Source organism: Sphaeramia orbicularis, chromosome 5 (genome assembly GCF_902148855.1).
Source record: "Sphaeramia orbicularis chromosome 5, fSphaOr1.1, whole genome shotgun sequence".
In the NCBI taxonomy this organism is placed as follows: domain Eukaryota; kingdom Metazoa; phylum Chordata; class Actinopteri; order Kurtiformes; family Apogonidae; genus Sphaeramia; species Sphaeramia orbicularis.
This window is the reverse complement of record NC_043961.1, coordinates 49,819,545-49,844,455: the sequence shown is the minus strand read 5'-3', so window position 1 is coordinate 49,844,455 and position 24,911 is coordinate 49,819,545. Positions and strand designations below refer to the sequence as shown.

The 24,911-nt window shown below is 36.7% G+C and overlaps 2 protein-coding genes across 3 annotated transcripts; one reads left to right on the top strand and one right to left on the bottom strand.

Moving 5' to 3' along the window:
• Positions 1-6,735, bottom strand: bloc1s1 (biogenesis of lysosomal organelles complex-1, subunit 1). Of its 2 annotated transcripts, none has more exons than XM_030133836.1 (4): positions 6,634-6,735; positions 4,010-4,082; positions 1,579-1,711; positions 1-1,093 (listed from the first exon to the last, which is right to left on the bottom strand). In XM_030133836.1, exons 1-4 carry the CDS (start codon positions 6,686-6,688, stop codon positions 983-985), a joined length of 372 nt encoding a protein of 123 aa, XP_029989696.1. In that variant the 5' UTR covers positions 6,689-6,735; the 3' UTR covers positions 1-982. The 2 variants fall into 2 exon arrangements, with proteins under 2 accessions (XP_029989696.1, XP_029989695.1); XM_030133835.1 differs by lacking the exon at positions 6,634-6,735 and adding an exon at positions 4,210-4,537.
• On the top strand, positions 6,701-24,911 carry itcha (itchy E3 ubiquitin protein ligase a). Its single transcript, XM_030133831.1, has 24 exons — positions 6,701-6,769; positions 8,360-8,430; positions 8,740-8,881; positions 9,165-9,289; positions 11,228-11,359; positions 13,000-13,048; positions 13,175-13,353; positions 13,476-13,716; positions 13,831-13,926; positions 14,199-14,373; positions 15,148-15,217; positions 15,345-15,429; positions 15,521-15,649; positions 16,605-16,677; positions 17,710-17,781; positions 17,892-17,980; positions 18,175-18,334; positions 19,490-19,623; positions 20,553-20,693; positions 21,304-21,424; positions 21,562-21,666; positions 21,837-21,933; positions 22,489-22,561; positions 23,666-24,911. Exons 2-24 carry the CDS (start codon positions 8,406-8,408, stop codon positions 23,763-23,765), a joined length of 2,613 nt encoding a protein of 870 aa, XP_029989691.1. The 5' UTR covers positions 6,701-6,769; positions 8,360-8,405; the 3' UTR covers positions 23,766-24,911.

Genomic DNA, 24,911 nt, shown 5'->3' with positions numbered 1-24,911 from the left:
TTGAACGCACAGCATTTTATTCAAGCTGCAATGTTAAAAGAGTGCAATGCTACTATACAGGTTTGTAATGTATATTTAAATACCGGTCTATCTTCAATCCCCTCAGAAAAAGAGGGAGAGTTCATATACAAATTACCAGGTGAACAACTAAAGTCTTTATTGGCTGTAAAACATGGTTTAGCACAGAGGTAAATATTCTGGCTGAACTGGCTGCCTGCTCCAGACGCCATGAAAAAATCCTTTGTTCAATGGATTTATATTGTGCAACTATAGCACATATATCTACAGAAATACATCTATTTTGGCATGCTATTTTTCTTTGTCCATACTATCAATCTTAGAAATGACCAAAATCTAATTCTGTACTTTTCCATTCAGCATTGGGGCCTTATCTTACCTTACTACATTAAATTTAACTCAATCTTGTATTGCATGAACAACAATCCATAAACATATTTACAAAACATTACAGTCAATATCATACCTTTCATTAACTGTATGGAACTGAAAATAATAACATTAAAAACTTTAGGTGATATTATCAAAAATGAGGCAGGAGGCAACTGGTCAGCACCAACTCAAAACCATCTTAAGTTGAACGCTTGATGCTCACACTCAGTCAGACTCACTATTTCCACAAACACACAAGCCTGACATTATACATTATAACAAATCCAGCAATAGTCATGTTATTTTTGTACTTCTAATATTTCTCATCACAATAAACAAAACCTTAAAGCTGTGATATCAGAGTGCAATTAGTGAGCAAATGCAACAGAGTTCCAAAATTCTCTGAGCAGAGAGATTATCAGCAGGAGACCACTTCCCCAAACAAGTAATGCCGTGATCAGCAGCTCATATTTATGAGGAAGCAGACAGGTGATCCTGTAGCTGCCAACGGGGCCACATTTCTGCTTTGTTCTGTTTTATTCCAGTGTATTTCCTTTAAGCTGTAAACCATCGATATGTCTTCTTGTAATGTTTACGTGGAAGCAGACTGAAGCTGACCCTTGTGCACATACTCTAGAGCTGTTGCGATGGTCCTCATGTCCATTTCAATACTGCGAGCCCAATTCTCCACGTCTCCAATTTCCTGTTGAAATGACACCATCAACAACCAAAGTTATTACCCACAGCGATGTGACCTGCGGCTGCTCTACAATGATTTAAACAGACACATAAAATATTAATTCCAAACTCTCCCACATGCTATAAACATTTCCAGGAGCCATTTTAGCAGGACTGCAGTATATATGGTGTAAGATGGATGAATTCAGGAGAAAAAAAAATCAAACAGATGGACTGTGTTTGATTATCTGTGGATCTAGAAGAGGGACCTTGAGTGAAACTAATCTGCTTTCAGCAAACCTCATCAAGCAACAACCAATTTTGACCTACATTCATCACCGTGGCCACTTGAATGAATGACAAAAAAAAAAAAAAAAAAAAAACTTTATGGAGACACTTGCAAATGTAACCTGGGATCTGAACTGAAAAATGCTAAACTCCAATGTTGGTTTAGTACATGTGGAGATGAAGAGCACACAGTAACTGTGGAACCTCTTTGGTTGAGCTTACCTTTAGGGCCTGATTGAAGCCCTCTACCATACTGATCCACTGGGCCGTCTGTTTAGAGAACTGACTCGCCTGCACTTGTAGTGTCTTCACCTCATGGTCAAGCTTACGCTGATTGACATAAGCCTGGGCAACACTACGAGTAAAACAGGAAAAACAAGAGTATGACATGTGTTGATGTACACTGAAAAAGAACTGTTTCATATATTGTGGGATATGAGTGTGAATGATCAATTGTTTAACTACTTCATGTTGCCATTTGAATTGAAAGCGTGTTGCAATATAAAGTCTATACTAACTCTTTCCAAGTCATGTGAATACTTTAGTCATAATCCTTTCTTTATTAAGGATTGGCACAAACAATAGCCATTGCATCTCACTCTTGTTCTTTAAGCTGATTGTTGAATTTCAACACAACCTTAAACACACCACAGAGTTACCAAATTTAATATAATATTTGTGGTTGCACAACACACTGAGTGATTTTTCCCTAACAGAAATAGGCTCCTCTGAATTACTGGCTTGGACTTTAATACAGTACTCTTATTTTTCAGGACTACACAAATATGCATTTATAGTAAACGTAAAAACAAACCACTTTCAAAGTAGATCTTTGGCTTTTTCAACAGATCAGACTACAAAAAATTTCAGCACAATAACACACAGATCTGGAACATCTAGTAATTATAGGATAAAGTAAAATAAATGGTGAAAAAAACAAGCATTAAACAACATGTATATATTATTTAGATACTTGAACTTGATTTGAATATTTTATATAACTTTATACTTTTATTCAACTACATCTAGGTACATTTTATTATTTCTACTCCACTACACTTGTCTAAATGCTTTAGCCACTAGTTTCACTTTACAGTTTGTCATACCCAACCCATCTAGTGAAAATGACTGTGGAAAGTTTATGACCTTTATTATTTTATTATTGTTGATGATGAAATCCTTAATCTTAAGATTAAGGGCTCTTCGAGAAAATTCTCCTCCTTAAGATAATTTTGTGGAAATATAACCTGTATTTGTTTTTATTTACTGGAAAATGCATTGCCACAAAAGGTAAAAACAGGGCTGTTTCTTTTGACACCATGAAAAGTTAACTATTTAGAGTTATAGTACTGTCCAAAAAGTCTTAGGCAAACAGGTTATGTTTTTTTAGCAAAGTTATGATGACTACGCATGTGTACCAGGATAGAGGAAATACAGCATTAAAAACTAAAGTTTCAGGAGAGAGAGAGAAAAAAAAAAAACTTCTTCAGACCAAAGTGCCCAGTATTTAGCATGACGTCCCTTTGTACTTAACATGTCTAACCCTTTTTTTCAGACAATATATGGTTGTCTGCATTAATATTCTGGTGTTTTACATCAGGTTTCATTCAATACATGTCAAATGCATCTTCTAGTCTGAGCTACTTTTTGTTATGGGAAAACTAGTACCATTAAAACTGACTTAAGTCTGTAAAAAACATTAAGTTTGGAGTTTTTGTGTTTCATGATTTCCTATATTTTAATAAATATACATACTCATTACCTCGCAAAAATAACGTTAAAGGCGCCTTAAGACTTAATAATAATAATAATAATAATAATAATAATAATAAATTTTATTTGTAATGCACTTTACATTTTTATCTAAAACTCTCAAAGTGCTACAGGCAATAAATAACAGAGAATAAAAATAGAAAATAAGTAAGCCAAACAAAAACAATTTAAAAATAAAATCAACAGTACAGCACAGTACTATGCATTTTGAAGGGTGTAGTGCTTATTTGTCATCAAAATTAAATCAACTTAATGGTGACTGAACTTAAGACTTTAACATATCTCAAATAACCACTAGATGCACCATGGGCTTGTGGTTTATACAGTCAAAAATACAATGTCCATATCATAGATGTTGTTCAAGTGGTTTATTTTCAAGATTTTGCAGGCAAACAACTAAGGCCTTTTGTGCTGTCTCTCCTGCTCATCCTGTCTGATCGTTTGGTAAAAACCCAGGTGCATGCTGGTCTAACTTTGTGCTCCCTATATATACCCAGGTGCTCACAGTCTAAACCAATAAGAAAACACAAAACAAAAAGGTGCTAAATACCAAAGAATGAAAACAATAACCCATACAAACAAAAAAATATATTCTAAATATTAAACAAATAAAAAAATAAACAAAAATATAAACAATTAGCAAAAAAAAAAAAAAAAAATACTAACTTAGTAAACAAAAAGGTAAATTAACTTTAAACAAAAAACTAAAAAGACAAATAGTTCCTACAAAGGGTTTACTTCTACTGGAGTATTTTTATACCATGGGATTAGCACATTTTATGAAGGCTCTGAACACTGCTTCCACTGTGTACCACTGTCAACTCCTTCTCAACTCCCACAGTTTTCAGCTACAGCTGGACAATGAGTTTCACTTTCATACCCAACATTAAGGTGGTCCACCAGGGCCTCGGTCAGACAGGTGGCTGCAGCAATAGCTTCACGTCTACGTTTCTCTGTACGCAGCACAAAAACACAAAGGAGACGAAAACTGTTACCATTGCAATGAAAGAAAGCTATGTTTTTATCATCAATTAGCATCGTAGCTAGCTGGGGCTACAGACTCTTGCAGCAGTCACTGACCCTGCAGATCCTTCCGCTCGTTCTGCTTCGCTTGGTGCTCTTTCAATAAACGTGACAACATCTTCGCTCAATGATCGTCAAGATAATTTCACAAACGCTTTTCATTTAGCTGCCCCACACACGGTTTTCAAATAGAAATCTTAAAGAAACGCTAGCTTGTTTGCTAACCCTAGAAACATTAGCTACTGTCACGAGACCAAGCATGAGAATGTCGTACGTGGGCGGGGCCACGGGGGCATTCAGCGTGACCCCTCCGTCTGTGTAATTTTTATGGTGTTATTAATAAACACCAAAAGCTACGTGGACGTCGGACAAAATATTAGACTGCAGGTTAATACATAATTTAAAGGTTCGTAAAAACTTCGGGATTATTAATCGATTATGTGCCGTTAACTTTGACGTCACACTTATCCGGACGAGAAGCCATCAAAATAAAAGCCCGAATAAAAATAATAATAATGATAATAATAATAATAATAATAATAATAATAATAATAATAATAATAATAATAATAATGATGATGATGCTGATGCTGATGCTGATGCTGATGATAATAATAATAATAATAATAATAATACAAACATCGGTTACTACATTATGCAATCAGTCGTTACTAGTATTACCGGTTCCATTGTGTTCTACTCTTACTGCTGCTACTACTACTTCCCCATGACAGTCTGGCTGCAGACCTCCACTGTGGAGTCAGTTCACTTGTGCACTCACAGGTCACCTCCACCAATTTTGAAGTTAATACTTAGATATCCTGTTTGAATAAAAGTAGCAATAGTATTTATTAGAGCTGCAACCGATTAATCGACTCAAAGTGATAAAAAAAAAAAATCATTCAACCACAATTCTCCTGAATCAAAGCTTTGTTTCCTTCATTTCTCTGCTGTTAAACATTGGTTCCACTGTTGTGTTTCACATGGACACTCATTGTGACGCACAAAGAAGCTTCAATTCAGGAAAACTGCAGTAGAATATCTCCCTTCAGTCAATTCAAGTGATTAATCGAATCGGGAATTTTTGCATTGGCTTCAAGCACCTAGTCGATTAATCGGTTGCAGCTCTAATTAGTATGATATAAAAATGGTTTGCTGCAAGGTAAAAACTCTGTAATCAAACCTTACGTATAAAAGTACAAAAACACAAATACTAAAATGCACTCAATGTGCTGAAATCAGAAAATGAAGACTGGCTGGTTCCAGAGTAATATACAGTATATTACATGATTATAATGACTGTTATTCATATCCTCTAGTGTACTGTTATCACTGCCAATGGTGGAGTTTGTCTGAATAATGGTAATGTTAGGTACTATAATTTATGAGAATGTGCCGTAATTTCTTAGTTGACATTTGCTGTTAGACAAATGTAGTAGAATAGAAAAAATATGTTAGAAAGTAGGAAGTAGGAAAGTAGGGAAATGAAAGAGAAACAAGAGAAACAAGTTCTGCGAGATTTTACTGAAGTACAGTGTTTGAATAAATATAGGTCTACTTGATTGCACTTCAGTTTTACTCTTCTTATTCAACAGTATAACTAAACCACATATAATCAATAAATTATGAGCATTTTTTTCCTCTAATTTTTGTAAATTGGTGCAATTGTGTCATTTCTTGGGATTGCTGACATAATGTTATTAATATAAAGATAGTGGTGAAAAAACAGTTGTGGTTTAATTCATCATGTAATCCACAGGTGTCAAACGTGTGGCCTGGGGGCTAAAGGGTCCAATCCGGCCCCTGGGATGAATTTGTGAAATGCAAAAAATTACACTGAAGATATTAACAATCAGTGGTGTGAAAATAATTTTGATTCAGGTTCCACATACAGACACATACAGTTCAATTAGATTTCAAGTCGGTCAGAACCAGTAAAATATTATCAGAATAACCTATAAATAACGACAACCCCAAATTTTATCTTGTTTTTTTGGTGTAAAAAAGGAAAATTACATGAAAATGTTTACATTACCAAACTATACTTTTACAAAAAATGTGAATAACCTGAATAAATATGAACAAATGGAAATGCCTTTAGAAAAGTAAATGCAGTTTTACTAATATTATACCTGTTACTAAATGTTTTGCATGATTGTAACGCACATGTGTAAATGACAAACTGATAAACTGAGGCAGAATATTGTTAAAATTACACTTATTTTTCTTAACAAAATTCAAATTGTTCATGTTATTCAGATTTTTAAGGAAACTTTGTAGATGTAAACCTGATCATAATAGAGTTTTACTTCTTTTACAGTTATTATTTTACTGGTTCGGCCCACTTCAGATCAGTTTGGGCTGAATGTGGCCCCTGAACTAAAATGAGTTTGACACCCCTGATGTAATCTCTAAAAAGTCAAAAACACGTAAACAGTTTGTAAGGTTTGTCAACTGTATTTTATTGTGAAAAGCACCTACCGGAAAAGCCCTTCGTGTTGCTCGTGCTAGCGGAACACAGGTCTGTACAGATCATGATGGCAGTCGGCGGCAACCTGTCAACAGTCTAGGCATACCTGAAACACATTTCTAACCCTTGATCACCTGCTTCTATCAGGTACGATCGTGTATATATTAAAAGGTTTAGGGAAACTTGACGTCTGTCGAACAATCAAAGCTTCTTGAGGAGCTGATAGCTTTTAGCATTACTAACGCTGCTGGACGCACGGTTAGCTAAAGCCTCGATGTTCGGGACGCTTACGCACAAAGTTGGTTCAGGTGGGGGAACTTCTCACGATCTGTCTCTTAATTCACAAATAGGATTGGACAGAAAGCCATTAGTCCAACTATGCAACCACACTTTGAAAAGGGAAACAAATAAAAGACAGACGTTTGAGGATGCCGGACAACAAAAGTGCAGTTGCTAGCCCTGGTGCTAACCTGACAGATAAGGGGAGTTAAAGCTTTATCTGTCCATTTCATTCATGCTGCAGATAATAAGGGCCTCTTCTCTACTGCACCACTCTGTCCCATGCACTTTGCACTTCTCCGTGTACATTAAAAGGATGATCGGTGTCTGTCTCGCATTAAAAATGTTCTTCCTGACGTTGTCAAAGATTAGCAAAGCAGGTTTAGCCAAGTTAATGATGGGATTTTCTGTTATGGAAGGTACTCTGGTTTCTTGAAATAGCTGTGACTAAACCAAGTCCCTGCTGCATTACAGTGTGGATATGTGTCTGAGAACACTGAAATGTCTCACGGCGTATTGATGTTGTTGACATTAAACAGAATCTATATATATTTAAGATAATATATAAAGACAACAGTGACGCAAGGTGACTGTCAGAGTGATTTCCTTTCAGTGGGAGGACCACTAAAGTGTGTTTGGAGATATTGCTATTGCAATTTGTCAATATTTTGTGGGAATTTTTTGGATTTAGTTGCCCTTGAAAAAGAAATACTAATGACTGTAATTTTTGTTGGAATTTGTACCACAAAAGAATGTTACTTTATGTCTGAAGAACCTTCGTAAGACTACAATGTTTTATTTTTGATCATATTGTGTGATTATACATTTATCAAAGTTCTGGATATTGCACTCCAATATGCTGTGAGGATATTTTATTCAATGTGGAAATGCCTTTCCACTTGTCTCTCTAGTAAACTTGGTGAAACAGTCCTGACACAGTCATACATCGGCCTTCGTAATCACAATCAGCCATTCACATTTAACTTTAGATCTGAAAAGAGAAATCCAGTTATTAAATAATGGTTGACTGAAAATTGTTCAGCAAAGGTATTAGTGATTGATTTGTCTCTTGTCTGAGCTTTGAGGATTTTCTCATGTAGGATGGTGTTTGTAGTGTTAGTTAGATCAATACCTCATCCCTTTGGGCAATCTGAAAATGGTACCGAAATATTTCACTGTTTTTCGACACGTCAACTAAAATGACTAACGGAAAAACAAATGTGGTGATTAATAACTAATTCATATTATTTTTATAATAAGATTATTATCAATTCCACTACTCCTACTCCTACTATTATCATTATTAATATCATCCAGCCATACGACCCATACCTGTCACTGTATGTAAAGCCAGGCTTTATTTTCCACTGAGTGTAGCAACCTAATAGCCTAATCACTCTCTAAGTAGGTTACCTGCGTAGAGTATCCGTGGTTAACACCTGATGTCACTGGTTGCAGGTCGTTTCAGTGTAGCTGAACAAGGTTGCAGTGTTATGGATGAACCATGAAGGCCCAATTACAAGTCACAGGTAAGTTAGTTAAGCATTCAACAAAAATTACACAAGATTTGTGACAAAATAAATTATATTTGTCCTTCCAAAAGCTGACCTTTGCATGCTAGACCAGCCAAGATTTGCAGCATGTTTGTCGTTCATATGATCATTTGGTTTAATGTTTAGTATTGTTCATGAATTATCAACCAGAAAGGATTTGCTTATGCCTTTTGCACACATGAATTATATTGGAAAGTTGATGCATCTTTATTAAAAACCTCATACTACTAAAAATAACTTACATGCTCTTTAATTGTGGTATCTGCTGTCACTTCTGCTCTCCAGTGATTTCAGCAAAGCTGAAGGAAAACAAAAAGAACTGGTTTGGTCCCAGTCCGTATGTTGAGGTGGCTGTGGATGGACAGTCGAAGAGGACTGAAAAATGCAACAACACACACAGTCCCAAATGGAAGCAGGCTCTCACAGTGTACGTACAACACACAATTTGAAGATAGTTCAGATGAAGCTGAAGCCACAAGAGTTGTCTATAGAGAAGTAATTTGGTGAAAACATTTTGGGAAAAAAAAATTCAATTCAATTTCTAGTTAAATTAAATAGATTTCATAAATATTTTCAGGTTGCTGTCACTTGAGTTAAAAACTGTCTGCCATTTGTCTGACTTTTCTTTTCTTTTCTTTTCTTTTCTTTTCTTTTCTTTTCTTTTCTTTTCTTTTCTTTTCTTTTCTTTTCTTTTCTTTTCTTTTCTTCAGCATCGTAACTCCAGTTAGCAAACTGATCTTTCGTGTTTGGAGCCACCAAACTCTGAAGGCTGACATCCTGTTGGGAATGGCCACACTACAGATCAGTGAGACTCTGAAGGCAAATGACCTGAAATGTGAGTTGGCACTGATTTTTTTTTTTTTACTCCCTAGTGTTGGTGTTTTCATTTTTAACATTTTGTGCTAAAATCAGTTGTAAATAGTGGATATCAAACATTCCACTCATGTTTACATTTGCTGGAGATAGAGAAGTGTACTCTTGTCACAGCACAAGGTAATTTCATGCAGTTTGCGTTTGCTGTTTTCTGTTGTTTTACAAGGAAGTGAAATGAAATAGACTTCTAGGGAGTGGAGTACGAGTGTAATATTTCCAGACTTGGTGCTAATATGGGTAAAATCAAGTTATATTCCTTTAAGTTTACCTTTCTGGATTAATTTAGTTTGTCTATTAGCAGTACGGTAAATGGTAGAAGTCACACACATTTTACACTCTTGTTACGTAAGAGTGCGTATCAGCTAGTGTTTATTATAGGAATGTTTTATTGGTCTGGGATAAGCTGAACAACTAACACGCACAAACTACTGCCCGCTTTTTTTTTCCGCAGCACATTAATCCCACCTAAGTTTCCCTGTGCTTTGAGGGTGTTTTCTACTTAGTACAAAGACTCCCCTCAAACCTGGGCAGCATGTGTATAACATGTGACATAAAAATGTGGTCTATATTCAACGTTAACAGCCGCTTACTTTTCATTTGCTGACAGTGAGCAAGATTTGGCCCCTTAAGGCCGTGGTTGTTGTTGTTTACTCTCCATGTGAACAAATGTGGTTTGAGTGACTGCCATCTTTAGAGCCCCACACTCTCATAAGTAAGACTGAACCCTGGCATGAAAAACAGTGTATTTTTTTGTTGAAGTTATGCATATAGGATTGAGTTGACATGGATGAGACCTCGTAATACGCATTTGACAAATGAAAAGTACATGCATGTGGTTGTAGTTTTACCTCTCTTTGCTTATTGTGATCTTGTTATTTTTTTGATGGTTATAGTTTGGGATGAGTTGAGCCATTAAGGTTTGTTTGACAACATTGCAAGTTATATTTCATGATTTTATGTGTTCATAATAGTAAGAATAAGAGTAAATTTTAGTTTGGCAGCTGCTACCAAACACAGAGTTACAAGTTACTTAACAAAATGCCTGCATAGAGAATTATGACGCAGCCATCTCTGTTGCGTTCTGGACCACACAGACCCTGAAGGGGTCTTCATGGACAAGGCTACTTTCTAACAAGCATTACACTAGCTGGAATCCTCTTATTAAGAACTATTGTTGCAGAATTGTGACAATATGGTGTCACTGTTTTTTTTTGTTTTTGTTTTTTTGACAGTGTTATTTTTTGGAGTAGGAAGGAGGCTTTCATACTCTGTTGTTGGAGGCCACATACTTTACCTCACTGAACCCTTTCAAGGCTTCAAACAAATATTGCTGTCTGCCTCAAAAGTTTGTGTATAGAGCACCAAATGATCAGTAAATCTGTAGCCAGTAAATGCTCTGACCTTGCTCACTTTATGGTGTCACATGATAAAGTAACAATACAACTGGTAACTGTACTGTTTTGATATGATAACTATTTCAGTGCATATGATCATAATGGTTCCATCTCATACTGAACCAGGAAAATAGCTGCATAGAAAAATAAAGAGTATTCAGCCAAAGGAGTTTTTAAGAGCAATTTAATAACAGAGACATTAAAATAATGTTAAGAGCAGTATTATTACAGTGATAACAATATTAGTCAAATGTATTTTTAAAAGCTTTGTAGACTGAGTCGCTGACTCAGCTGATGTGATATTGAAGGGGAATTTGTTCCACAGCTTTTAAAGCTTGAACCTCTTTTGTTTTAAGCTCACATTGTAGAACTTTCAACAACATCTAAATCTGAATGGTTGATCTGAGTGGTTAGGAGTTCTGCAAATGTAAAGTGGATTAGGAAGTAATTACAACTGTAGGAAGTAATTACAACTGATGTAACTGATTATTCTTTCCTGTCTGCAGTGTGTGAGGTGGTCCAGACCCTGCAGCTGTGCTCTGACAGAGATCCTCGGGATGTCATAGGCGACCTGTCAGTTTGCCTGGATGGCATGCAGGTGGACCCGGAGAGCTTTGCCTCAGCAGAGAAAGAACACGGTAAGGAGTCACACAAAAAGATAAACCCAAATACAGCACGCGTTTAATCTAGTTCAAGCACTGGTGTGAAGTGTCAACAATTTACTGTCTGTAATTCTGTAAAATGGACATTACCAGCACGTTTATTCAAACTACAGCTGAATATAACTGCTGCTCAGTAGATCTTGTCCTTCATGATCTCTTTGATAGCTGTGGAGAAAAATTTGGCACCCTTCCCTTTCATAGTTCTTTGTGGATCCAAGCTGCCACAAAAATGATAATGGCTCAATTTAGCCAGTCATGTTTTTATTTAGATATTTATTTATTTTTTTTAGAAATGTCATAATTACAGAGAAAGTGATGGATAAAAAGAGAAATTATTTTACACTAAAGACACCCTTATAAGGATGGTTATTTATTCAGTTATTTAAAAATCTGTTACAGTTCAAAGTACTGCAACAAATTACCTGTCAGGCATGCAACCTCTTCCCATAACTGTCCACTCATGGACATGGTCGGAGTTAATAAGAATGCATGAGTATGTCATTGCACATAGTATGCAACAGTTAACAAGAAGGAATGAGTATTTTTTTGCACATATGCATGAGTTAACAAGAAGTAATTTGCCTGTGCATGTGCAAGACTTAATCAGAAAGAACAGAGCCAGAGTATCGGCATGCACAAATGCATTAGCAGGAAAAACTGAGTGTTGAGCCATAGCCTCAGGTGGCCCCAGTGATTCAGCCTTAGTCCTCACAACGCTGTGTCACGCGTCACTTTGTGAATTATGAAGTTGTGGCAAATGGGGCCGACCTATAAAGCGTAAACTATGAATGCAGAGCTAACTTGTATTATTATGATTTGTATTATTGTTATGTATTCTAACTCTAAATGGAAGATCAGCAACATACCTCAGAATACTTATCTGAGTTTATTGCCTTTTTGACAGTTTTGTAGACAAACTTTATTCAGTAATCACAGAGTTTACGTATGTATATGCATTTACGTATTTTAAGTGTGCAATGAGAACAACTTACGCTAGGCACTGACCATAAACAGATTCATACCAGCATTGTAAAATTACATTAAATAAATCTAAATATTTAATATAACTATATTATAATTGTAAGTTTTAACAGCCTTTTGAAATAAATAAATAAATGCTGTGTGTTTTGGCCAATTCTAAAAACTTGCATAAGTTAGTTAAATAATAATTAAATTCAGCGACCCTGCTCGCAGTGAATTGTGCTTCTTTCTAATCATAATACAACAGTGAAACTCTTCAACTTGTCTGTACTCTGGTCTATTTCCAGTACATTAAATGCTTTGTGTGGTTTGATTGAAGAAAGATTTCCCTGTGACGGTTTTTCCAGAAAAATAAAAAACAGAAGTGCAACTGCTGATTATGTGTTTAACACACACAAAAAAAAATGAGTTAAATATGAATGAACATAATTAACAAACCTCATGTGTTTGAAGGGTTTTGGAGGAATGCGGTTTGAGTTGTAGCCACAGAAAACAAATCACCTTGCAGTTATCACAAAAGCTCCTAGTTGTTTAACATTTAAATGCCAAACTGTTCAAGAATTTCTTCTTCTCACTAAAAATAGACATCTCTATCAATTGTCAATTGTGCTGTCTTTGTCCTTCCATCATTCTAGCTGCTGTCCCAAATGGAAATACAAGACAAAATGGAGATGCTGGCAACAGGTGTAGTGAAAACTGCAATTTATTTCTTTTGCACACATCATCAATTTTAAGCTCTAATTTTTTAAACGAAAAAATAAAAAACTTTGAGAGTAACTTGGTCTTGCATGATTCCGTTTTCATCCTCAGGTCAAGCAGAGACACGTCTCCCTCCAGCGATTCAGATGAGTGGGTGATTGTACCAAACGGTCATGCTGTAAATGGCACCAGCTCTCCTTCACGGTCTCCAGGAGGCTCTGCCACCTCACGACCTCCTAGACCAGCTCGACCCCCTCCTCCAACCCCGTGCAGACCTGCAGCCTCACCAAGTAGGAAATCCAATCAAAATCACTCCTTCAATATGATACCAGTTCACACACCAGCATAGTCATACCGGTTTTGGCCTTCTCTCATACTTTAGATGTTTTCTGATATAAATTCTTCTGTGCAGCCTCCTCTAGCAGTTCCTCTCCCAGTGAGCTGAGTGAAGGCCCCGCCTCTGATGGCTCCTCTCAGGCGTCTGCTAGTGGGGGTTCAGATCAGCAGGATGAAGCAGGTGCTGGAGCGGCTACAGCAACTTCCACGTCCTCACAGACACCAAGTGGTCCCAAATCAGGGGCCTCAGCCTCGTCCACTCCGGCCACAGCTCCTCCCAGAATCACAGCCATGAACAGTGGCCCCTTACCACCAGGGTAAAGAGCAACCTGCAACCCCTCAGCCCTGGAAAAACGTTTATGTGATATAATGTATCACAAACTTTCACCATAATTGTAATTGACCCGGTGTCATTTGCATTGTCTGTGCAGGTGGGAGCAAAGAGTGGACCAGAATGGACGGGTTTACTATGTGGATCATATTGAGAAAAGGACAACATGGGACAGACCTGAGCCTTTGCCTACAGGGTACAAAAACACCATTTTTCCACTTACACTATACTTACACTTAGCCCTATGATTTGTCCTGCCAAAATGGCATAGTCACTAAAATTAAGATGAAATGTTTATCATCTACTTTTAATAAAAGGTTTAATCACTTTTGAATATCATATCTAAATACTTTAGTGAATGAAAAATGCTAAAATAAGTTGAAAAAACTCTTTTTAAGTGGAGAATCAACCATTAAACCTACGTGGCCACCTAAAACCTGCTTTCTTGTCACTCCCCTGCTTCGATAGGTGGGAGCGCAGGGTGGACCCCATGGGTAGGGTGTACTACGTCGATCACATCACCCGGACTACTACATGGCAACGTCCCACTCAGGAGTCGGTGCGTAACTATGAGGAGTGGCAGCACCAGCGCAGCCAGCTGCAGGGCGCCATGCAGCAGTTTAACCAGAGGTTCATCTATGGGGTGAGTGCTATCACTGTTACTTACAGGGTTTTTGCCGGGTCTTAAAAAGTCTTAAAAGTCTTGAATTTACAAATCTGCATTTAATACCTAAAAATACTTTAAAAGGTATTAAATTTGATATGATAGGTCTTACGTTATGTTACCATAAACTTGATCACTGTATTGTGTTTAAATGTGTCTGTTAAATGTTCAAGCTGCAAAGAAAGTAAAGTTTGTCAACTCGGTTCCACCCGTTCCAACCTGACAATTTATATTGAAATGAGGAACCAATTATCACTAACTTTGCCTCCCCCGGTGAGAAATGAGTGGGAATAATGGAAATCAAGGCGTTGGAGTAAATTAATACTTTTTCCTAAATTCTAGGAGTCACAAATTTTTGCCAGTTTGGCCGTGAAATGGGCATTAAATTGTGTTCTAAGTAGTCTTAAAAAGGTCTTAAAAGGTCTTAAATTTAACTTGTAGAAACCTGTAGGAACCCTGTGCATAATAGCAATGTACCTGTAATATATGGCAATATAAAAAGCATAAAGTGAAAAAGTCTGTCAAATTCTACAAATACTGTCCCTGTCATTGCAGTTCATAAAAATGCTGACTGTAGACACTAAGTTTTGACCTTGCTGTGGCTTTGGCCTTAATGATTAAGTAGCCTCACAACAATAAGACCTATGACGCTATGAAGTATATGACATCTCTGTGTTTAAAAAAATATTGTGACCAAGGTAGATGTTTAGACTTTTTCATTAACACATTTTCCATTTTTCATTCAACATTTAGCTCCAAGACCAGCTTGCAGCCACAACCAATAAAGAGTTTGACCCCCTGGGACCACTGCCACATGGTTGGGGTAAATATCAGGGACCATCACACCTTTATTCCCTTCAAGTTCCTCAGAATGTCAGAATAAACATAATACAATACAGTTGTGTGACAGTTATTTATTTGAGTGTGACAATGTGTGTTTTTACTTTCAGAGAAGAGAACAGACACCAATGGCCGAGTGTATTTTGTTCACCACCCAACTAGGGCGACGCAGTGGGAGGATCCAAGGACGCAAGGGTGAGTGTGTGCCTGTATGTGATCTGTAGTTCTCCTAAGGCTGCACTTCAGTGTCATTGCCTCTGAGTGGTGCTAATGTGTTGTTGCTCAGGCTCCTGAACGACAAGCCTCTGCCAGAGGGATGGGAGATGAGGTTCACTGTGGAAGGGATTCCCTACTTTGTGGACCACAACAGGCGGACCACGACCTACATTGATCCTCGCACCGGAAAATCTTCACTGTAAGTTAGTCATAAAAGGTTCAGTGACTTTGTCTGAGTGGATTGTTTCCATCACTTTTACTCAAGAATCCTGAGAAGAGAGACCTGGAGGATGTTATTGTCAACACAGGTCCCCCCACAGGTTTATAAGGCCAATATCCCCCACCAGCTATTAGAACTGAAGAATCTCTTAGATGAGAGATGAAACATTTTCAAAAACACAAAAAAAGTCCAGTTGAACCTAGAGGACCTACCAAGAAACACCATAAGTAATTAAATTCTGTTTCCCGTGACATACACTGTGTGTGAAGATGACAGAGCTGCCTAAAACATCTGCACTTTTCCTATAAATTCAATGAATAAATAGTTTAGATAAAACAGTCAGTGAATAATTTACTGCATTTTGGATTATATATGCAATAAAATGTACTTACTTTTACTGTAGTTTGATATGTTTAATAATTTCTATCTGATTTTCAATTAAGAATTTAATACAACCTCATATATATAAGATATAAATTCTAAAGAGGTAAATGCGAAACAGTGAAGCTATAGTTGCAGATATAATAAGGTCTAAAATAGGGCTGCATGGTATTTGAAAAAGTTAAATTGTGGTAACAGTGGACAGTACTGTGATTTGAGTGTATTTGATTGGAAATACACTGTCCCATACACTCATCATTGTGAAAAGTGTATTTTTTCAAGTCAAACTTGGCCTAGTATAAAAAACTAATATAATATGAAGTGACATTAATTTCCCCTCCTTTCTATGATACCTCTCTCTGCTCAGTGATACTGAATCTAAATAAAACACACCACACACACAGGCCGGTAGTGGTTATAGAACCGCACAGGCATTTACATACACAATGAGCTTCCTGTTTTGTCTCTGAGTCCTTACAGATTTCTGTTGTCACACATTTTGTAACCTAGTATTATCTAACTGTAAACCTCTGCCTTCTTGTCTTTTCCACAGTGAGAACGGGCCACAGATAACCTATGTCAGGGACTTTAAAGCCAAAGTGCAATATTTCAGATTCTGGTGTCAGGTACGTGGCTTTTGTACACCAAAGCACATCAAGTCTTAAGGTGGAGGAAGCTGGATCTGCCTGCTTTCTTTCTGACATATTCATACATATAATGAGTATTTGAATGTCCAGTGATAAGAGTCGTGTGCATTAAACCTATACGTTTGGGCTTGTCTTAAAAGTACCCAAAAAATATAAATTATTATTTTAAATGGCCCAGGCTGTAATTATGTTCCTTTTGACTAAAAAACCTGCAACATAAAATTTTAGACCATTTCCACTATAGTTAATGGTGCTGCAGTTGGATGTTATTTTGGTTATGCATATACTTGTGTATGTAATGGATGTTGTCTGTTCCTTTTTTACTACAAGAGTACAAACTAAATGTATTAGCCAGTGTAAAACATTCGTGTGGATCCATGGTGGGCTGTGGGAGATCTGTAGAGATGAAAGCAGTAACAGTTATGACAGTAGTAGTAGCAGCAGTAATGATCCAGCACCGCCCTGGAGCAGAGGAGCCCCTTATATGGGGCCCTGATTGAGATCTGCTCCAAGTGCTGTAAAGCTGATTCAGGGTTTCAACCCTGTCCTCACTAAACAGGAAGAACAACGACGACAATACCTGCTACAAGTGGTTTAGGCCCACAGGCGCCAGTATCTCAGCACAGTAAAAGAGAACCCCGCCTAAAAATGAGAACAATTGCAAATTTCAAGTAGAAACATTTTGAAAAAAAAACTATTTCATTGACACTTATGCTGTGCAAAATAATTATCAACTTAATAAAGCTATTTCATTAAAATATTTGTACATATAAAATTATTACAGTGTAAAACATAATAAGGTCAATACATTTTGCTTCATGTAAACTATGCTTGCTGTGCAGCACCACTTAAACAAACAGTACTGCTATAAAATTTTATAAAACATGTTTTTAAATCATTTGAACATTTTTGAGGGGTAGCCCATAAAAAAAAAATCCAAACTTGATTTTTAAGACACACCCTACTATACAAGTAAATTGAAAATCTAACTTTATATTTTCTTCATCTCAGCAACTGTCGATGCCTCAGCACATCAAGATCACTGTTTCCCGCAAAACTTTGTTCGAAGATTCATTTCAGCAGGTGATGATAAACATAAAATATGTTTTTGTTTAAAACATTTCTCTGTTGAATAGCATTTCTTTTTCAGTGCTTGATCTGTGGAACTGTTTTTGTTCAATCTCTATTCACAGATCATGAGCTTCCACCCTCAAGATCTAAGGCGGAGGCTGTGGATTATTTTCCCTGGAGAGGAAGGTTTGGACTACGGGGGTGTGGCCAGGTAACTTCAACTGAAATGGTTTCTTACAGTTGCGTCTTATTGTTTGAGTCATTAGGTGTGTTTTTGACACTACCCTTGGTGCATGTAACAGAAAACCTTATGTAACAATGATCATGATGATGATGATCTTCTTACCCAACTGGCAAGACAGCTACTTCTAACATTTTTTCTCGTCCCTCTTGTTATTTTTTTAGGGAATGGTTCTTCTTGCTTTCTCATGAAGTTTTGAACCCCATGTACTGTTTGTTTGAGTACGCTGGAAAGGACAACTACTGTCTGCAGATCAACCCGGCATCCTACATCAACCCAGATCACCTCAAGTACTTCAAGTTCATAGGGCGCTTCATTGCCATGGTACCCACCACATTTGTCACCATATCAGTTACTGTGACGTTAGTGTAGAAGTAAACCTAATGACACGAGTACATTGAGCCTCCACGTGGCAGGTGTGTTCTTAATGGGGTGTGAAATGTCACTCTCATAATCTTATTTTAAATATAACATTGCATTGAATAGATTAATTATAGAGTACTGTGCAAAAGTATTAGGGTTCCATTAAAATTATGGTCCACATGACATACTTCTTAAAGTGTGTTTTCAGTTCTGTTGCTATATTTAGCTGCAGTACATTATTTATTTATTTATTTATTTTGCCAGACCAAATATGTAACATTTGACACTAATGGGGAATATTCTTTAATTTGGGTAACAATCATGTAGTATTCATTCGATTACAGTCAACATCCTGCACCAAATATTTCAAAAACATTTACGTTGCGCATTATTCTTGGTGTTTTTTGGATGTTCAGTACAGATTTTATCTCAATTCAACAATAAATAAACAATTGGTGAGGCTTGGAGTACACTACAGCAAACTTAAAAAAATATATAACTAATTATTTTTATTAGAGTTAGACTTTATACAAGGTCTTATGAATTTAATAAGGATTTTTTCATGTATTTTTTTTTAAAGCAAATTTATGTCATCAACTGAAAAATATTAAGATGTTTGTGTGAGTTGATATAGAATAACTCGTATATAATTCTCAGTCTGTATATCAAGTCACAGCTAGTATATACCTGTGATTTGTAAACAGCATTAAAGACAAGAGTGTCAGAGAAGTCTACTCTAGACTAAAGTGCCACATATTTAGTGTGACATCCCTTTGCACCAAACATGTTGTCTTGACTTGAACTTTTTTGTGCAGACAGTATGAGATTTACTGCACAAATCTTCTGGAGTTTTACACTAGATTTACAGAATTTTGCTGGTGAGGCAGTTTAGCTTGGATTTGTTTGTATTTTCATATAAATGCACTGATATATGTGCTCATACTCCAGCAAAAACAACACATTTAAACATGGTCTAAGACTTTTGCACAGCACTGTGAGGTCATGGATAAGCCTGTTGGCTCTCAAAGAAATGAGCTGCAAATGTTTTTTTTTTTCTTAAAATGTGCAAAGGAATGTTCAGTATTCTGCTGTTTTTCTTATTGTTTTCCTCTCAAGGCCTTATTCCATAGCAAGTTCATCGACACAGGCTTCTCCCTGCCCTTCTACAAACGTATCCTGAACAAACCTCTGGCTCTCAAAGACCTGGAGTCCATAGATCCAGAGTTTTACAACTCACTCATCTGGATCAAGTAGGTCCCTGGGGGAAACAAATAATTTAGTAGGATTTGGTGGGTGGGTAGCTGATGGTTTGATTTGAAAAACAGATGATGTATCACATAACATCAGCCTGAATTTATTATTCTGTGTGTGAGCTGAAAGAGGCAGAAAGCTGAAGTCCACATAAGGACCAGCGACTGTAAAAGTAACAGCAATATCTTTAAAATTACACTTTAAAATGTGTTTTCTTAATCTGGTGATATTTCTGCATTAATTTTTGCGTCATTCTTTAATATCCGTGTCCTGAATCTGTTTAAACCGTGAGTTCATTTAATCCAGATCTGTATGTAGAAAAAAATGTATTTCTTCCATGAATGCATCAAATGGTGATAAGCAGTAGGTGGTACTAGAGCCTAGTGGAAGGATCTATTTATGCCCTCTGCTGTTTCTGTTTTTTAACGATGATGATGGTGATGATGATGATGATGACTCTTCATCCTTTAGGGATAATAACATAGAGGAGTGTGGTCTGGAGATGTTCTTCTCAGTCGATATATAAACAACATTAAAGACAAGAGTGTCAGAGAAGCCTATTCTAGACCAAAGTGCCAAATATTTAGTGTAACATCCCTTTGCACCAAACATGTTGTCATGACTTGAACTCTTTTGTGCAGACAGTATGAGATTTACTGCACAAATCTTCTGGAGTTTTACACTAGATTTACAGAATTTTGCTGGTGAGGCAGTTAATATCCATGTCCTGAATCTGTTTAAACCATGAGTTCATTTAATCCAGATCTGTATGTAGAAAAAAATGTATTTCATCCATGAATGCATCAAATGGTGATAAGCAGTAGGTGGTACAAGAGCCTAGTGGAAGGATCTGTTTATGTCTTCTGCTGTTCCTGTTATTTAATGATGATGATGATGATGATGATGATGATGACTCTTCGTCCTTTAGGGATAATAACATAGAGGAGTGTGGTCTGGAGATGTTCTTCTCAGTCGACAAGGAGATCCTTGGGGAGGTCACCACCCATGAGCTGAAGCCAGATGGAGGGAACATACAAGTCACAGAGGAAAATAAAGAGGAATACATTAGGTATAATTGCTTTATGTTTTCCAAAATGTTTTCTTTCTTTCTTTCTTTCTTTCTTTCTTTCTTTCTTTCTTTCTTTCTTTCTTTCTTTCTCTCTCTCTCTCTCTCTCTCTCTCTCTCTCTCTCTCTCTCTCTTTTTTTCTTCTTTCTTTGTTTCTTTATTTATTGCACATATATAAACTTTGAGTATAAAGGCGATAGAGTCACACTGGATCCAGCCCAGTACGGCGCTATGTGACACCAGTTTCAAATTTCACTGTCACTGGTTTCAACAAGTTTCAGAAACACTCAGTTTAACAGCCATAATTAAAACATTAAGCGAAAACTGTGGCAGTGTGACTGTGAAATGTCTGCAGTTAGACTTTGAAAAAACACAAGATTTATGTGTAAAAAAAAAAAAAAAATCTTGTTTTTATTGGGTTATGAAGAATTACTAGTCTCTGCACGGTGCAGAAGAAAAATGTAGGACGATCGAATTTAAGTTTGCTGAAAAAGAAATTATAATTTTACAATCAAGTATATTAATCTTTCCTTTCACATTTTAAGCAGACACTCTTCTTTATAGCTTTAGCATTTTTTCATTATTTTCTCAACTTTTCATGTCTGTGTCTAGGTTAGTGGCAGAATGGAGATTGTCGAGAGGTGTGGAGGAACAAACACAGGCGTTCTTCGAGGGCTTCAATGAAGTTCTGCCTCAGCAATACCTTCAGTACTTTGATGCTAAGGAGTTAGAGGTACTCATTCCATGGAGTTATTCTTAGCCACTCTATAAAGTTAGATGTTTCGTGTTTCATATGAATGTTTAAATAATACTGTAGGAACGTTTCCTTGTTCTAGTTAATAAACCATTTTAACTGTTGCTCGTCTACAGGTGATGCTTTGTGGGATGCAGGAGATAGACCTAGTGGACTGGCAGAGAAATACGATCTACAGACATTATGCCCGAAGCAGTAAACAGATCCTCTGGTTCTGGCAGGTCAGTACAACCTGTAACCATTCTTCTACGTTTTTTTTCTTCTCTTTTGTGAATTATCATTGCATAGATTATTAAAACTGAGAAAAGTTGTACATTATTTATTACAAAGTTAAGAAAAGTCTGTCATTTCTGGATTTGTTTGCTGGTGTTAAAACATAATTTATTGACAGTTTGTGAAGGAGATGGATAATGAGAAGAGGATGAGGCTGCTGCAGTTTGTCACAGGAACCTGTCGTCTCCCTGTCGGGGGCTTCGCTGATTTGATGGGTGAGTGAAATGATCAACATGATGTACAGTACTGTACTAAAGTCTTAAGCCACATTTAGCTGTATTTTCACATGGTTTTAAGGAGCATGTGGATTTATTTTATTAATCTCTTCTTCAGATCCTATAAGAAAATACAAGAATTATATGCACAATATTAAAACACACAAAAACTATAGGCTAAAGTCAGTTTGAATGTGACCAGCCTTCCCATAACAAAAAGTAGAAGACATGTAATGGATGAAACCTGCTGTAAAACACTGGAAAATGATTGCAGAAAATCATATACTGACTTAAAAAAAAGAGTTAAATGCATTTAATTGCAAAGGGAGGTCTGGTGGTCTGTAGAACTAGTTTTTTTCCTGAAACATTTGTTTTTATTGCTTTTCATATTTCCTCTGTATCCTGGTTTTATGTTAATATAGAGGCTGAGAATGGTATCTCTGTGGTCATAACTTTGCTAAAATAATAAATCTGTTGACCTAAGACTTTTGCACATTGCTGTATATCACATTTCTTCATTTAATTTCCTTTGTGCTTTATGTTTATTGTCAATAGGGAGCAACGGGCCCCAAAAGTTCTGCATTGAGAAAGTGGGCAAAGAGAACTGGCTTCCACGAAGCCACACGTGGTAAGACCAGTTATTCCTCCACTTTATTCAGAGGATTCCTTCCATTTCAGATATTTCTGATGCAGGATTAAACTTTCACAACCAAACCCTCTTAGTCATTTGTGATTCAGCCGCCCATAAGTCTTCCTTTATTGTCCATCTTGCTTTGGTATTTGAAGTGTGTACATAAGAGAAAGCAACAGCTGCTTGACTAATACAGTCTCTTCTACAGTAATTATGCAGAGAGATGTATAATTACTGAATATAACTGAACATTCCTGAGGCATTTACAGGTTACATAACCTAATAATTCAGTATCATGTTATATTTCAATGGTATGGTCATATTAAAGCCAAAAAACAAACTCTAATGTGTTTTTATATCAAGCTGCTGTTAGGAATTACATAACAGAAGTTTGGTTTTTATGTTTACTTGCATCCCAAGAGGCAACCAAAACTTCCCCCTTCCTAAGTATTTAAAATATATATAGGGTTCCTCTGGGGTCTTAAAAAGTCTTAAAAGTCTTGAATTTACAAATCTGCATTTAATACCTTTAAAAAGTCTTTAAAAGGTATTAAATTTGGTATGGTAGGTCTTAAGTTGTGTTGCCATAAACCTGTAATGAAGAAGTTATGAAGTCTGTCTGTTAAATGTCCAAGCTGCAAAGAAAGTAACGCTAGTCTACTCTGTTCCACCCTTTCCAACTCGACTATTTATTTTGAAATTAGGAGCCAATTACTGCTAACTTTGCAGCCCCCGTTGAGAAATGAATTGGAACAGTGGGAATCAATGTGTTGGAGTAAATAAATACGTTTTCCTAAGTTCTAGGAGTCACATATTTTTTGACAGTATGGCCATGAAGTAGGCTGTGAAATGGACATTAAATTCTGTTCGTAGTAGTCTTAAAAAGGTCTTAAATTAACCTGTACAAATTGTAGGAACCCTGTATATATTAATTGCATTATTAATATAAGGTGTTTTAACCTATAATAATAATGATAATTGATAATAATGATAATTTTAAGAGCAGGTCAACACTGTGTTTAACTTGTGTGTGTGAGCAGATTTAACCTCAGTGAGATTTATTACGCGATATAATGTGCGTTGTCTTATTTCTATGTGCAGTTTTAATCGTCTGGACCTCCCTCCATACAAGAGCTATGAGCAGCTGAAGGAGAAGCTCATGTTTGCTATAGAAGAGACAGAAGGCTTTGGGCAGGAGTGAAACAACACAAAACAGGAGCGACACAACGGGATGGAGGACTATGAGGGTTTGGGGGAGCGATATCCATTTCACAGAGCACTTTTCAACAGATTGTTCTTGCAGCCAGGAGCTGCTTATTTACTGCTAGATAGGTGTACAAATCTTTATTTTCTTTATTTTCTATACAGTAGTGACTATTCTTAAGCCATTTTGTCATATATCTTTTCATTTTTTCACAAGAGAGCTGTGAACCCCCCCGTATGCCCCCTTAAACATCTCAGTTTCACCATAAGAGCCCAAACTCCGCTCAGCTCACTTAGTCCTGCTTTAGTCCACGACGGAAGCAAAGGAGACGCCTTTCTCACTGTGTCATGTCGGCACTTGATCTGCATTGCGCAAGTGCAGTTTCTAGACGTTGTCCTGTGTTTGTGTGCTGTAGTGACTCCTTAAGAGCCTCTTTGTAAGGCCTATGCACTAGACAGAATCATTTTAGTGAAGAATATAAAAGAACCCTCTTTGTGCAACAGCGTATCAGGCCCACTTCAGCTAGAGAAACCATTTTTACTGAGGAGGAAGAGAGGATAATACATGAAGAAAAAAATGTAATTTGCCACATGTCAGTTTTAATTTCTGAGAATACAAAAAAAGTACACTTTTGGGAATAGAATCCAAACATTTTCTAATATGAAGTCAAATGTGTGGAAAAAAGAGATTGTCGAAAATGAAAAAACAGACACTGGGGTTTGAGTCCCAAGCTGAAGACACATAACAAGATTTTTTGCCAGATTTTACCCACGACTCCCAGTTTGGCAAAGTCTGCACCAGTCTGCACAATTTGTTGACAGTGAATATGGATAGTTGGCACAAAAATCTGTCAGTGTGTGTGAAGGAAACAGACCTGACCCGACCTCAGTCAGAGTCAATTTATTTATAATTTTTTTTTTAACCTTTATTTCATCAGGAAAAATCCCATTGAGATTAAGAGCCTGTTTTTACGAGGGAATCCTGGCCATGACAGGCAGCAGCAAATACAACACACAGTTACAAGATAAAACACATATAACAGACACATTTAACAATAAATAATTAGTAAAAATAACATTTACAAGCAGATTAAGAAAAACAAGTGCAAGTTATGGAGATGACCTCAAGAACTCTGTTTGGACT

Bases quoted from the DNA above. Each gene is read 5' to 3' on its own strand.
- itcha (XM_030133831.1), top strand. From the start codon at position 8,406: ATGAAGGCCCAATTACAAGTCACAG. The intron at 13,354-13,475 runs GTAGGAAATCCA...TCTTCTGTGCAG, and splicing joins CAGACCTGCAGCCTCACCAA to CCTCCTCTAGCAGTTCCTCT. The intron at 18,335-19,489 runs GTACCCACCACA...TTTCCTCTCAAG, and splicing joins TAGGGCGCTTCATTGCCATG to GCCTTATTCCATAGCAAGTT.
- bloc1s1 (XM_030133835.1), bottom strand. From the start codon at position 4,270: ATGTTGTCACGTTTATTGAAAGAGCACCAAGCGAAGCAGAACGAGCGG. The intron at 4,083-4,209 runs GTCAGTGACTGC...TGCTGCGTACAG, and splicing joins CGAGCGGAAGGATCTGCAGG to AGAAACGTAGACGTGAAGCT. The intron at 1,094-1,578 runs GTAAGCTCAACC...TCATTTCAACAG, and splicing joins GCTTCAATCAGGCCCTAAAG to GAAATTGGAGACGTGGAGAA.